Genomic DNA, 13,661 nt, shown 5'->3' with positions numbered 1-13,661 from the left:
AACAAGCACACCCTTACGTTAGACTTCAAAATAAACTCACGCAAACTGGATCCTGACTGAAAAGATGACAGTAACTGTTCGGCCTTTTCTGATTTCAGGGATTAATTAAAAGATTATCTCGCCACCCGTCGTCTTGAGATGCGTATATTTTCTTTAGGTTAAACTTGAATCTGTGAAATTTTACGCAAATATACGTACGTAGGTCATGACGCATTCACGGACGCTTCCTGGACTCCCAGCGTGACGTATCTTTAGTGCCCGGTGTGTTAGCTTCTAAGCTAGTTAGCAAGCAAAGACGTACACTGGAGGCGGTAAACGTTAGCTAGCTAGTTAGTAACTAACATTTTCTACACTGGTGACTGTTGCCATCAGTCATGGATGACGAAAGCCACCCCAAAACCCTGTAAGTAACATTGTGTGCATCATCAGCGGAGACGTTAGCTTTGTTGACGTCGGAAAACAGTGGCTAACTTAGCTAGGTCTTGTGCTAGCTACAAAACATTCACACTAAACGCTTCCTTATGTCAAGTTAGCATCGACAACTAAATTGTAACTGTAAGCTACACAAACGTCGAATGTTATAACTGAATGTAGTTAGTGAATATGTAAAAGTTAACGGTGGTTATTGTCTGTTTTAACTATTACGTTAGGCCAACGTGTAACGTCAGTCAAGCTAGCGTCAACGTAAATAAAGAGGCTTTAATAACTCAGCGCAGTCAATCATAACAGACGTTGCCAGGTTTTGGTGAAGTGGTGTTATATAATAAGTATTTTTGCACAGTGCCTTAGTGAACCTAACGGGATGGATTATGGTTAAATACTCTCTCTATGACGATGGAGCGAGAAGATACATTAGCCAGAAGAAACTGTATGTAATCTGGAAATAAGATGTTTTTAAAGGTGGATGTCGACATTGGAGCTGCATGTGGACTTAACTCAATGTGCTGATCTCTAAATATGGACATAGTAAATGTCCAAATCCAAGGCATAATTACAAATTGAACCTCCTCTGGTCTCTCCAGGTATGTGGGAAACCTCTCAAGGGATGTCACAGAAATTTTGATTCTGCAACTCTTCACTCAGATAGGCCCCTGCAAAAGCTGTAAGATGATTACAGAGGTAAGCAGCAATATTACTTATTTATATGGTCCTTTTTGAATTCGATATAGGTCTTTCAAATTCTACAGATTTTAGCAAGGCTTAAAATCATATCAACTACTCTATGCGGTTCCTGTGTGTGGTCTTTGTAATTTTTGCTTTTTGCAACAGGTTTTATTGTTTATCGTTAATACATTCCATACACTAAACATTTCCCTTCTCAGTGAATATAAACCCCTTTAAACACTGGCTCATTAAATCTCTATAATAAACGTGTATGGGCCTTTCCTCCTCTGCACATATCTCAGAGGAGGTAAGACACGAGGCAAGAAAGGCAATCATAGGTGATAGAAAGAAGGTAGATTTATCTATTAATGACATGAAATGTTTGCCTTGGTCTCTTGCAGCATACAAGCAATGACCCCTATTGCTTTGTGGAGTTCTTTGAACACAGAGATGCTGCTGCAGCACTTGCAGCCATGAATGGGAGGAAGATACTAGGAAAGGTAGGATAATTTGCTGAATTTAAACCAAAAAAATGCAGGTATCTGTTGTCTGAACTCTCTATTAACCTTTATTATGTAGAAGCAGAATAGTACACATTATTTAAAATGTTTTCTTCTAATTTCTGTGTTTTAGGAGGTCAAAGTAAATTGGGCCACGACACCAAGTAGCCAGAAGAAAGACACATCCAGTAAGTGTTCCAAAATTCATCTACTAATGATTAAATAAAGCTCAAGTAGATGATGATGCTAAATTGTCTCTACTTTTTTTTTTTTTTCTTTTTCGCAGATCACTTCCATGTTTTTGTGGGTGATTTGAGCCCTGAGATTACCACTGAGGATGTCAAAGCTGCCTTTGCACCTTTTGGAAAAATCTCGTAAGTTTGTCTTTTGAAGGCTAGTCTTTGTAGGTTCAATGTTTTAAGTAACAATGTTTTATGATAAAGTTTGGAAGTTTAAAGTATTTCATTGTAATGTTTTGCTTGTGTATGCTCTTAGACAACCATCCATGACAATGTTTACATGCCTATTACATGGTAGTGACATTCAAACATATACATATTACCTATGGGGGGAGGGAACTTTAGATATTCATGATCTCAGACACTGATTTATAAGGGCTGGCTTCCTGAAGGTAGTTGTTTCTCCTTAACAGTTAAACTATAGCCTGGTGTCACCAGAACATCTTTTGTGGATCAAAACAACAATAAGGCATCATGTAAAATAGATGCTGGTGTTTTTGTCAGCAGGATTACATAATAACTGATGAGAATTCTGTTACATTTGACTTGAAATGGGGGAAAAGTTACACTTAAACCAGGCACTGACTACTTCAACCCAGCAACGAGGACTGCATGATTTTGAAATGTGTTACAAGGTCTGGAAGAGGCTGAAGGTGGAGGCGTGGATAATGTGTAACAGAAGTAGTTCAGGCATGTTAGACTAAAATAACAAAACTGCATCATCTTAAAACATTTACAGTAGTTTTCTACAGGGAACTGAAGCCCTGCAGAGCCCTTTTACCCAAACAGACTCATTGACAATTACAGTCATTCTGACTTGATAGGCCAGCCCCCCTCTATGACTGTATCACCTAGATGTTTTAATTCATTCATTCTCACAAACAATTGAAAACTAGGTAATCTGTGAGAGGCCAGTGGTCTGCACACCTCTGATTACAAAGCAGTAAAATTTTTATTTATTTATTTATTTATTTTAACAAATGGTAAGGCAAGACTCGAGCAATCCCAAACAGGTGATTCTACAACAGCACCAATGGTGGGAAGGGTTAAAAAGAAGAGTTGCACACATCCATTTTCATGTTTAAAATGCAGTTGTTTTTTAAAGTACATTTGCAGATTTTTTTTTGCATTGTCACGTTTTTTGTGTGTTTTTGTCACAGTTTAATCAAGAACCTTTCAATGACCTTACGATGTGAAAAAGCACACACTGTTGTGTAACTTCGTCCTCCTTGGTCCATACCCTACCCTCCCACCACATATAATGGTTATCAGTGCTGTAGTTTTTGTGTACTCCTGCAGACACAACAAACCAACAGATCATACACCTCCCTGGAGACTTAGAAACTGTGAAGGGGAAACCAAACCTGCAGAAGGCTGAGACTGAACCTTTCATGAACCATCTGTGGAACTATTTATGTTCTGATTGTCTAGAACTATGCACGACTCTGAGAGTATGAATTAGATAGTCCTAAATGAGCAGCTTTATCAAATGTTTTTTGCCCTCTTAATGTGAACATGGGGGAGAGATTGACACTGATTGAATCTCTTCTTATTCTCTTCGCAGCAGATATAATTAGATCATTTTTGTTTCAGCAGCTTGCTGTATTCATTAGTGCAAAAGGGGCTACAGCGATGCATGTAAACATGGTTTATGATGGACTAACAATAGCATCTTTTGTCCATATGTATCAGAATGGGCTCTTATTGTCTGTTTTACTGTTTTGTTGCTTTAATGGTGTTTTTAACCAACTGAACAGTTCTTGAATATTAACATGATTCTTTAGGCTACTTGTCTCTGTTTTCATAACTGTTGTGTCACCTTGTAACTAGAGCTGCAACTTTCATTGATTAATCTGTTGACTGTTTTCTCAATTATTTGGTTTGTTGTTGATTACAATGATCAAGACAACCTCCTCAAATGTTTAGTTCACAAGAAAAGATGTTCAGTTACTGTCACACAAGAGGAGAGAAATTTTGTTCTTTTTGATTTAACTTTTCCTGAGTCAAAAGGAGATAGATCTTTCCATATTAGCTTTTAACTGGCTAAAACATTTGAGAAGAAACTTATTTTAAGGCTCTATTTTAGGTGGAAGGAAATGGTAATATAAAGCAGTTTGGTACATTTTAGTTACTTTATTAAGTCAATACTTCTTCAGGTAAACAATATGTTAATTCTAAGTAATCACCAGACTGATAAGTTTAGTTAACCCTGTAAAACCTTTGGCAGCCTATGCTTCATTCTAGGCCAATAAACCTCTTGTAATTTTTCTATTTGGTAAAAGATTATAGGTGCAGGACATGTGTTACACAGCAACGAGCTACAAAAGGCTGAAATTCACTTGGTTTGATGCTTGTTAGAAAAGTATGTTATTTCTGTGTGCAGGAAAGACCCTGATGGTATTAAATCAAAATGAACAAAATAAGCACTAAATTAAAAATTAAACAAAAAAAATCAACAGTAATGACTGAAAATTGGAAAAAAAATTCCCAACACTGTACATAATAAACAACAATAATAATTATAATAAAACGGCGCAAAAAATAATCAAAAGTAAAAAAACCCAAACCAAAACAAAAAAAAAACAGGCAGCTGATCTGAACATTTGGTTATATGAAATTTTTAAATTAATTTACCATGAAATAACTTGACAATGATTCACTTTCCAGGTGAAAATGCCCAAATTCCACAACCCTAATAATGCCTCTGAGATTAAAAATGACCCAAACTGATGAAATGTTGAGTATATTAAATCATTGTTGACTGATTGATTAATTGAATGATCGTTGCAGCTCTACCCATAGCTTATTTATCTTTGCACATTTAGGTTGTGGTAAGTAACTTGTATGTCAGTGAATGTAAGCTTTGTGTATGAACCTGAACAGCTTTCATCGTACCTATAGTTGTGGGTGTCAGTGAAGTAATAGCACTTTGGTTATTTTACAGAAATGCTCATAGGATTGGACAGGAGCTTGAAGGCTAACAGCAAGGACTGTGCACTCTGGAGACTCAGATGTAGTTTTTTTTTCTCTATTTATTCCATTCTTTCCATTTGTCTTTATAGATAATATGTATTAACATGATATAGTTTAGATTAACAAATTCAAATACTCTATTATATTCCTCTAAATCTGTGTTTAAATTGTCTCATTTTTTTGATTTGCATAGTATTGTTTTCTAGTGCAATGAACCTCTTCCAAAATTTCTGAAAATGTCAATTTCTCAAAATTTGCAGCTCCCCAAACTCCATACTCCATATTGGTGGTAAAGAATTGACCAGGGAAAATACAGAAATCTGTTAACAGGCCATGTATGCCGTTTAATTCCTTTTTTTCTCTTTGATATTTTCTATATATTTCTATGTGTAGGACGAGCACCAGCAGCAGAATTTAAGAATGCATGGTAATCCATATAATTATGTTCCTTTGTGACTTTAAACCAGTAGCCTACTGTTGTGACGATTGGACAAGTGGTGCTCTAGTGGCAGAGATCCATTAATAAAACAGAACTTATGTAGAGCCAGTACTGTAGGCTGCATGTATTTGTACTTGTTTTTTGTTTATAAGTGTTGATTTGAAGTTAATATTATGAGTCAGTGCTCAGTCCAGGGTCATGATTAGCTAATGTACATTTATTTAGGACAGTGTAGTGGATTCAGTGTGTTTTGCGTGGTTCCTTTTAGTTTGACGCGCCTAAACTATGAAGCTCGCTGAAGCCATTTTCACGTTTTCCTCCAGGGATGCTCGTGTTGTGAAGGACATGACGACAGGCAAGTCAAAGGGGTATGGATTTGTGTCCTTCTACAACAAACTGGTAAGGCTCCAGTGCAAGAACACAGACTGAAGGTTATTTCCATTTTCTGTTTATTATCTTACATTCATTTATTTGTTGTGAATAAAATAGAATTAATCCTAGTGAAATGATAGCCACAATTTAATATATCTAACATGGCTCGGGTCGTTGTATGAGACCAACATTTACACTGTAGGGTTATTAGTATTTTGTGTTCAGACAGCTGTTTTGATTGATATGGCCCGAATAAACGCATTACACTGGTCAAATCCAGAGGAGTAACTGTCACCGATTTGGATTCATAGGATGCAGAGAATGCCATCCTCAACATGGGGGGGCAGTGGCTCGGAGGACGTCAGATCAGGACCAACTGGGCAACTCGCAAACCGCCTGCTCCGAAAAGTTCTCAGGACAGTGAGTGTCAGTGCTCTGTTAAACCCTGTTCTCACATGACCAGTTTAACCTGCTGATCTCCGATAGATTAAAGGGATTGTAGACGTTGTCTGTGAGTTAAATCAAGCATGAATCTGTCATTTATAAAGTAAAAACTGCCAGAAATGAGCAGGTTTTGAGCTTAAACACAGGTATCCTTAGTTGAACTTAATAGAAATAGAAACCTCATGTACATTTGAGTGATTACCAAGGTCTACAGATTGTAACTGAAGGGCTAGTGTATTGGCTGTGCATGAATTCTATCCTGCTTTATTTCACATGATCAAAATATTTTCCATTTTCCACATTGATCTGAATTTCTGAGTAGATTCAGGCCTAGTGAAGATAAGAACTCTCCCAACATGCTCATCACGATACTAATCAGACTAAAATCATCTAGAATGAAATGACCATCGATAGGAAAACTGAATAGAATTTAGTTTATGGTTGATAATTTTACAGCCGGTTGCACCTGAGCAAGAAAACATATTAGGGACTTCGGGCATCAAGTCATGAAAACCAGCAAACATGACCCATCACCCATTACGTTCTGTACTGACTTGTGGAGCCATAAATTCAGACTCCACATTGACAAGACGTGAAGCATGTTTTAAATCACTAATGCTAATAATTGTTTGTATGAATTTGTTCCAGATGGTTCAAAGCAGCTCCGATTTGATGACGTGGTGACCCAGTCCAGTCCTCAGAACTGTACCGTGTACTGTGGAGGGATCCAGTCAGGACTAACAGGCAAGTGTATGCTTCTGTACAAACACCAATACTGCACACCTAAGACAACTCAGAACTGAAATGTTTTTACTTTTCAGGCACTTTCTGTCTGTTTACCTTAAAGTTTGCTATAATTGTTTTATATGTTAATTATTTCAGAACATCTGATGCGACAGACCTTCTCACCATTCGGACAAATAATGGAAATCAGAGTTTTTCCAGAGAAAGGATACTCTTTCATCAGGTAACACCACAGTTCACTTCTGTATCCGGCCCTACATGTCAACAGACCCACACTGCACGACTGAATGACAGGGCAATCGGGACCACAATGACCCCAGACCTCTGTGTTGGCACTGACTATGAAATCAGAAAGCTCACAGTCTAAAGGCCCTGTCATGCTGGCTTTACGGACATAAATAGATACGTCTGTTTCAGACAGTGTCGAGCGTCACTGCTTTCATACTTAGATGTGTCCAGTGTGTTGGAATGAGCGTTTGTCAATCACTCTTAATTAACATACTGGCCGAATACCACAAAGAAGAGTAACGTTTTTTAAGAAGAAGAAAGTCAATAACAACAAACATGGCATCGACAGATGAGGTTTTACTAATGTGAATACTAATGTTGATTTTTAGAGGGGTAAAATGGTAAGTGGTCGGTACTTATATAGTGCTTTTCCACACTTTTATGGTGCCCAAAGCGCTTTACAAAGCCTCAAATTCACCCATTCTTGCACAAACTCATACACCACGCACACCACTCAATACTGCCCCCCTATGGTTGCCGTTGGTACTGCTTCGTATTCTCCGATGGAGTTCACACACGCAAACTCCCAGAGGATAGACAGAAATATGGACATAATGAATGTAGAAGATGGACAAAACGTTTCAACCGTATATGTATGTGGCTTTTAATGTAGAGAGTGAATGGGCCTTAACACTCGGTTTCCTCTTATTTCCTGTTAAGTTACTGTTTTTTTTTTTTCTTTACAGGTTTTCTTCTCATGACAGTGCTGCTCATGCCATCGTTTCAGTAAACGGCACAGTCATTGAAGGTCACATAGTGAAGTGTTTCTGGGGCAAAGAGACTCCTGACATGGCCAAAAATCCACAACAGGTTGGAGAACACCAGCAACCGATTAAAACTTTGTGATTAACAGGAGAATTTCAACATTACAATATGATTTTCCAGTTCTGGGGTGGGGGGTGGGGTCACAGATTTTTGTCATTTGCCATATGGATTCTATGCCCCCCCCCATGATGTGATTTTCATAATTATTTTGGTCATTATTATGAGTTACAGATTTCATTATAACACTGAGCAAACACTAAAATGTCCTCGTGTTTAACCACAAATTTTTCTCTTGACATCTTCTTCTGTTGTCGTCATTCAGGTGGATTTTGGGCAGTGGGGGCAGTGGAGCCAGGTCTATGGGAATCCGCAGCAGCAACAACAACAACAGCAGCAGCAGCAGTATGGACAGTACGTGACCAATGGTTGGCAGGTTCCCTCCTACAGCATGTACAGCCAGACGTGGAACCAGCAGGGATTTGGAGTAGAGTGAGTTGTACTGTGTTCCATCTATTTTCACATAATGCAGGGGTTTGCAGAGTGGAGAAATCTGCCTGGAAATATAGTGTCCTCTGGGACCCAAGTATTATGAACTGCCACATCATACTTTGGCTGTCTCATACACTGTCAAAACACTGAACAGTGTCTGAGCTGCGGAGTTATTTTCATTTAATAGACAAGTCATGAATTAAATTAAGTAGATCGAGTAATTTTTAATAAAGTCTGGTTATTTATGCTTTTGTTATGCGTAAATTTGTGCTTTTTTTTTTGTGTGTGTGTGAAATTTCTCATTTTTGATAACTTTCTTTTTATTTTCTCAGGTTTTTGTCAATTTTATTTTTATTTTCAACTTTTATGTTCATTTAGTTTTTGTTCCTTTTTTTAAAATTTAGATTTGTGAACGGCCACAACATCACACTTTCACTCTCTCGTACACTGTCAAAACACTGAGCAATGTCCAACATGTGCAAACCAGGGGCGTTTTAAGACTCTGTGTGTAAATCACAGCCTTTATGCTTTTATAAAAGGGCCAGTACAAGGTTTCATTAAATAAATACAACGATGACAAAATGTGATAATGTAATGATAACAAACATTGTTCCGCCACACGTTGTAGCCCCTCAGTGACATTTAATAGAATGGTTGCTAAGGAACAGCGATGCAGAGGAAAGCTTAAAGGTTTTAACATTGACCTGGATAAAACCATTAGCCTCATTATGTTATAGTTTCAGTATTAAGTGGTAGAACGCCTCTACTGGTTCAGGATGGTTGTGATTTAGTCACACACTGTCAGAGGTATGGACTTCACTCCAGCATCTTCTCCTGTTTTAGTTTGGAAGGTGGTAACTTCAACTCATTCCAACTCTTCAGATTCTTCTTTTCATTTTGTCTCCTTTTTATTTCCTTCCTCTTCTTTCCTGTCCATCTCTGTACTACTCCTCTACATTCAACTCACCCAATAAATCGCAATTCACAGCTAATATTTTATGGTGTTCATGTATTTTTTATGCACTTATTCCTGATTAGGTTTTAGCTCAGCTGGTTTTAGTTTGGTCATAAATTATTTTATTTTTCTATTGATCTTATGCCTTCATTGTCGATTAAGTTTTAGCTCAGTTGTTTTTAGTCTAATTATAGATCCATTAGAAGTATAAAAAACAGAACTGGGTCAAAAAAATCTGCACATTACAGTTCATTGTTGCACCATACTGTTCAATTATCCAAAGTAAAATGTAATTTTCGTCATTATTTCTTTATTGTTTGGCACAGGTGTAATAATCTATATCTATAATATCAGCACCTTCCTAAAGTAATTGCCTAAGTCATACTTTTCAGGAAAAACTAAAAACTTAACTAGAAGTAGAGTATTTGATGGCAAAAAAGTCATTTTAGACAAAAATGATGTTTAGGATGATTTTAGGAAGGTGACGATATTCTACATTTGCACTCAAAGAGCTGTTTACCATCTGTTTTGTATGTATGTGTGTATGTATATAATTGTACTATATTGTTTTGCAGTTGTTCAGTACTTTGCCCAAAACAAATTTCCCCTTGGGGACAATAAAGTACATTTGATTTGATTATTTCTGTTTTAATTTATTCTTAACAGTGCCTGTTTGATCATAAACCTTTTGTGTGATCCTCTTGTTGATGGGGTCATGATGCTGATCCCACTTTGCGTTTCCTTTACAGGCAGTCCCAGTCACCAGCCTGGATGGGAGGCTTCGGATCTCCACAAACCCAGGCCGCCGCCCAGCCCGGCCCCGTCATGTCCAACCTGGCAAACTTCAGCATGGCGGGCTACCAAACGCAGTGAGCCGGTGCCAGGCGAAGTCGATTACAAGGGGATTTTGTCAGCTTTTTTAGTCTACACAGCATCTTTCATCTGGACAGCTGCTGACGCGGGTAAAGGAAGGGCAGAGGGCCGTATTCACAAAGACTTTGTTGATAATAGTTGATCTTCAATGAGTTTAACACAACGTTTTTAAACAGAAACTTCCATTTCACTCAGAACTTTTTAAAATGTTATTTAATGATAAATACTTGTGTCATGGAAAAGTGCTCTTGGGCTTCTGAAGTTTAGCCAACCAGTTATCTTTGACGAAGTAGACGTTAAAGGATTCTTCAGCCATTTAATGTTTTTCATTGAAATGTTTGGTTCTGCAGAGACTTTACTCAGTGTGTGATGACTCTTAAGACTTATCGGCCATTAATGCATCTTATCCCATCACACTCTGAGTAAATGAATATGGAGTTATTATAATATTTTGAAACTAAGTAAAACTGAGCAACAATAATTGAATCATTTAAGACAAAGGCACACTATCTGGAGCATGGAGACCAGGAGTCAAATCCTCAAATCTTAAACTATAACAATATCTGCCTCCGTCTGCCAGTATGTTTATATGAATATTTTCATTGAAGAAGTGTTTGTTACAGATGCGTTTAGTTACTTGTCTGCAGCATGTTTCTGTCATTTTATACAACAGAAGACAAACCCTCCTCTTCCATCTTCTTTTATGGATTATCTTTGTACTGTCGACCTGTTTTTAAAATGACGCGTAGTGAACATGCGTCAGTCGTTTTCATAAAACATCAAGCAGATTCTGAGAGAACTAAGAAGAGTCCTTAAAAAGACAAAAAGTGAATTATGTGCATTTTCACAAACTGGTTTGAGGTCAATAAACTAGTTTGTGTAATGTTGTCAGAAGGTGGCGCTATAGGCTACGTTACACACAGAGTAGAAGTGGAGCGTTCTGTTGCCGTTTCCATCTAAAATGCTTTTCATGAATTTGCTCTCATCATTTCGCACTAATCTGATGACGTGACCAGCCATTTTTAGTTTCATATTGGACACTTATAAAGATGCAGAGGATCAGTCATGTGACTTAAATGGTCATTCCATATCCTATTAATAGGTAAAAGTTCATCTGTTTAGCACCTCTCAGAGTGATTTACAGGAGAAAATCATTATAACAGAAGATTACAGGCAGTAGATATAAGATTTGCAGCTGCAGGAATCAACATCAAGGAGGAAAAATATTTCTCTGTCTCAAAAAACACTAAATATAAATATAGACAAACCTGACATTATTTCACGATGTTGTGGAAAAGCAGAAAAAAAATGTACTCTTCCAAACTTTTAGCACAATAATTATGTCTGAGGAAAACTGACTACTCATTGGTTCTTATTACTGTCAGTCACATGTGTAGCCCGCCTACCTGTCTGAAAACACCTGTGATTGGACAAGGTCTTCATCAGAAAAAGAGCAAGGATTCTCGTTTCCTCTCAGATGACGTAGATTATGGAGTTTTCACTCAAAGGTGCTGAAAATCGGAAGTACATTATCGCACCGCTTTTACTCTTCTTCGAAACAGACAAACAACCTCAAGCGAGCGTCAACGTTTTTTATGAAATTGTGGAAGTTACTTTTGATTTTTGCTCTGCTATAAACATTTCCATAAAATACACCTATGGAAACACACTTCCTGTGAATCGACCCGAACCCTCCAGCTGTTTTTACAAATCCACCGAAAAGCGCTTTGTGAATAGAGGCCCTGGGACAGTAGATCACTTTTCCACTTCACACTTATAAAATCCTGTTATTTGTCTACATAACTGTGGCTTTAATGGAGAGACGACCTAGAGGCGGAGCTCCGGTGACGTTTGTACAAATACTCTTCACCTTCACAGACTCTTCGTGCTTTTGCATCGGGGTGTTCGGATCAGCATGCTGTTAGCAGGCTTTTGATGAACTTCAGTTTACACCTTCGACATAGATTAGACTAATTTATAACCCTGCTACCGGACATGCTCACTGTATAAAGAAAATATTGTTTAAAAAAAAAACAAAGAAACAGCTTAACCCCCACACTTTGTAAAGGTGACTCTTGATGCTGATTCTGGGGCTGGTTTCCTAGACGAATATAAAATCTACAAGACTTCCTTCTTTTATTTGTCTTTTATTGTATGATTATTTTATTCTTATGGAGGCAACAGAGAATTTTTGGATTTAATTCAGCAAGAAAAACCAGCCCCTAACTTTAAAACAAACTCTTGGGAAAAGAGAAGATGTTAAGACATTTTGTTTTGTGTTAATTATACTAAATGCTGTAGATTTCCTAGTAGATAAAATCAAAGCAGGGGTCTTTTTCCCCCCTTGGTGCACTCTGAATTTTTTCAGTATTTTACTAAATCCCAGGCCGATTATTTAAAAAAAACAAAACAAAACACACACACTTTTGACAAGAGGATCTCTCAAAGACGTCCTGCCGTTTGGGTTTCATTTGCTTTGGTGCCATTTTGTACAGTGTTTTACACTTTCTGTTTGCTCCACTCTCCTTTTCCTGCCAACACACTTGATGAGTTTTGGTTGTTTTTTTAAAAGCTGACATTAATTAAACAGGGTCATGTTGGCTAATGGTGTAAATACTGACCTGGATTTCCAGCATTAGAGAATATGTACATACTGTAGGTAGAACGAAAGACATGCCATTGTAAAACTTCAGCAATATAATTTATAAATAAGCCTTAATTGAAGAGTTGGTAAATCCAAATTTGTTTTATTGTTTTAAATTGAGGTTTCTTTTCATTTGTTTTTTTGCTTTTTTTTTTTTTTTAATTTGTGCCATTTTTCAGGAAGCTGACGACGGTCATGCTTGGATTTATTTCCTAAAGCCATAAGTTTAGAGCTGCAACCATTATTTCATTTAATAGATAAGATCTTAGTTAAATTAATTAACAAGATCGAGTCATTTCTAGTAAAGTCTGGTTATTTATTTTTTGTTATTTGTAAATTTGTGCTTAGTTTAATCTTTTTCTGTTTAAATTTGTCTCATTTTTGTTAATTTTCCTTTTATTTTATTAGGTTTTTGTCAATTTTGCTTTTATTTTCAGCTTTTTCGTTCATTGAGTTTTTCGTTCCTTTTTTTTATTTAGAGCGAATTTAATTTTTTATGTGTTGAATTTTCGTGGATTTCGTTCATTTAGATTTAATATTGTGAATCCAGTGTGTATCGGTTGCATCCTCTACTCTTACAAAATGAATCCTAAGCGCGTCTGTCGTCCTTGTCTTCCATAGAAACAACAGGAGGCCGGTCATGTTTTAGCTTGAACTGCACGCTCATGACATGTAATATATTTGTTGGTTAAAATATTGAATGTAATGGAAATTTGCTTTTCTGACAGTAGTACATATGAGTTGGAGGAAAGAGGTGATGTAAGAAGGAAATCCATTTTCCAAAACGAAGGAAAAGTCGGTGTCACTTCAAATAAATAAACATTTGAACCTG

General features: G+C 37.1%; 1 protein-coding gene across 1 annotated transcript; it reads left to right on the top strand.

Annotated features, from left to right (window-relative positions):
• The first annotated feature begins 215 nt into the window (after positions 1-215).
• On the top strand, positions 216-13,661 carry tial1 (TIA1 cytotoxic granule-associated RNA binding protein-like 1). The gene is made up of 12 exons (XM_030156267.1): positions 216-403; positions 1,023-1,119; positions 1,506-1,604; positions 1,738-1,792; positions 1,891-1,978; positions 5,579-5,654; positions 5,939-6,047; positions 6,720-6,815; positions 6,954-7,038; positions 7,790-7,913; positions 8,191-8,357; positions 10,062-13,661. Exons 1-12 carry the CDS (start codon positions 375-377, stop codon positions 10,183-10,185), a joined length of 1,149 nt encoding a protein of 382 aa, XP_030012127.1. The 5' UTR covers positions 216-374; the 3' UTR covers positions 10,186-13,661.

This window comes from Sphaeramia orbicularis, chromosome 15 (assembly GCF_902148855.1).
Source record: "Sphaeramia orbicularis chromosome 15, fSphaOr1.1, whole genome shotgun sequence".
Taxonomy (NCBI): domain Eukaryota; kingdom Metazoa; phylum Chordata; class Actinopteri; order Kurtiformes; family Apogonidae; genus Sphaeramia; species Sphaeramia orbicularis.
The sequence above is the reverse complement of the archived record's forward strand: the minus strand, read 5'-3'. Positions and strand labels throughout refer to the sequence as shown.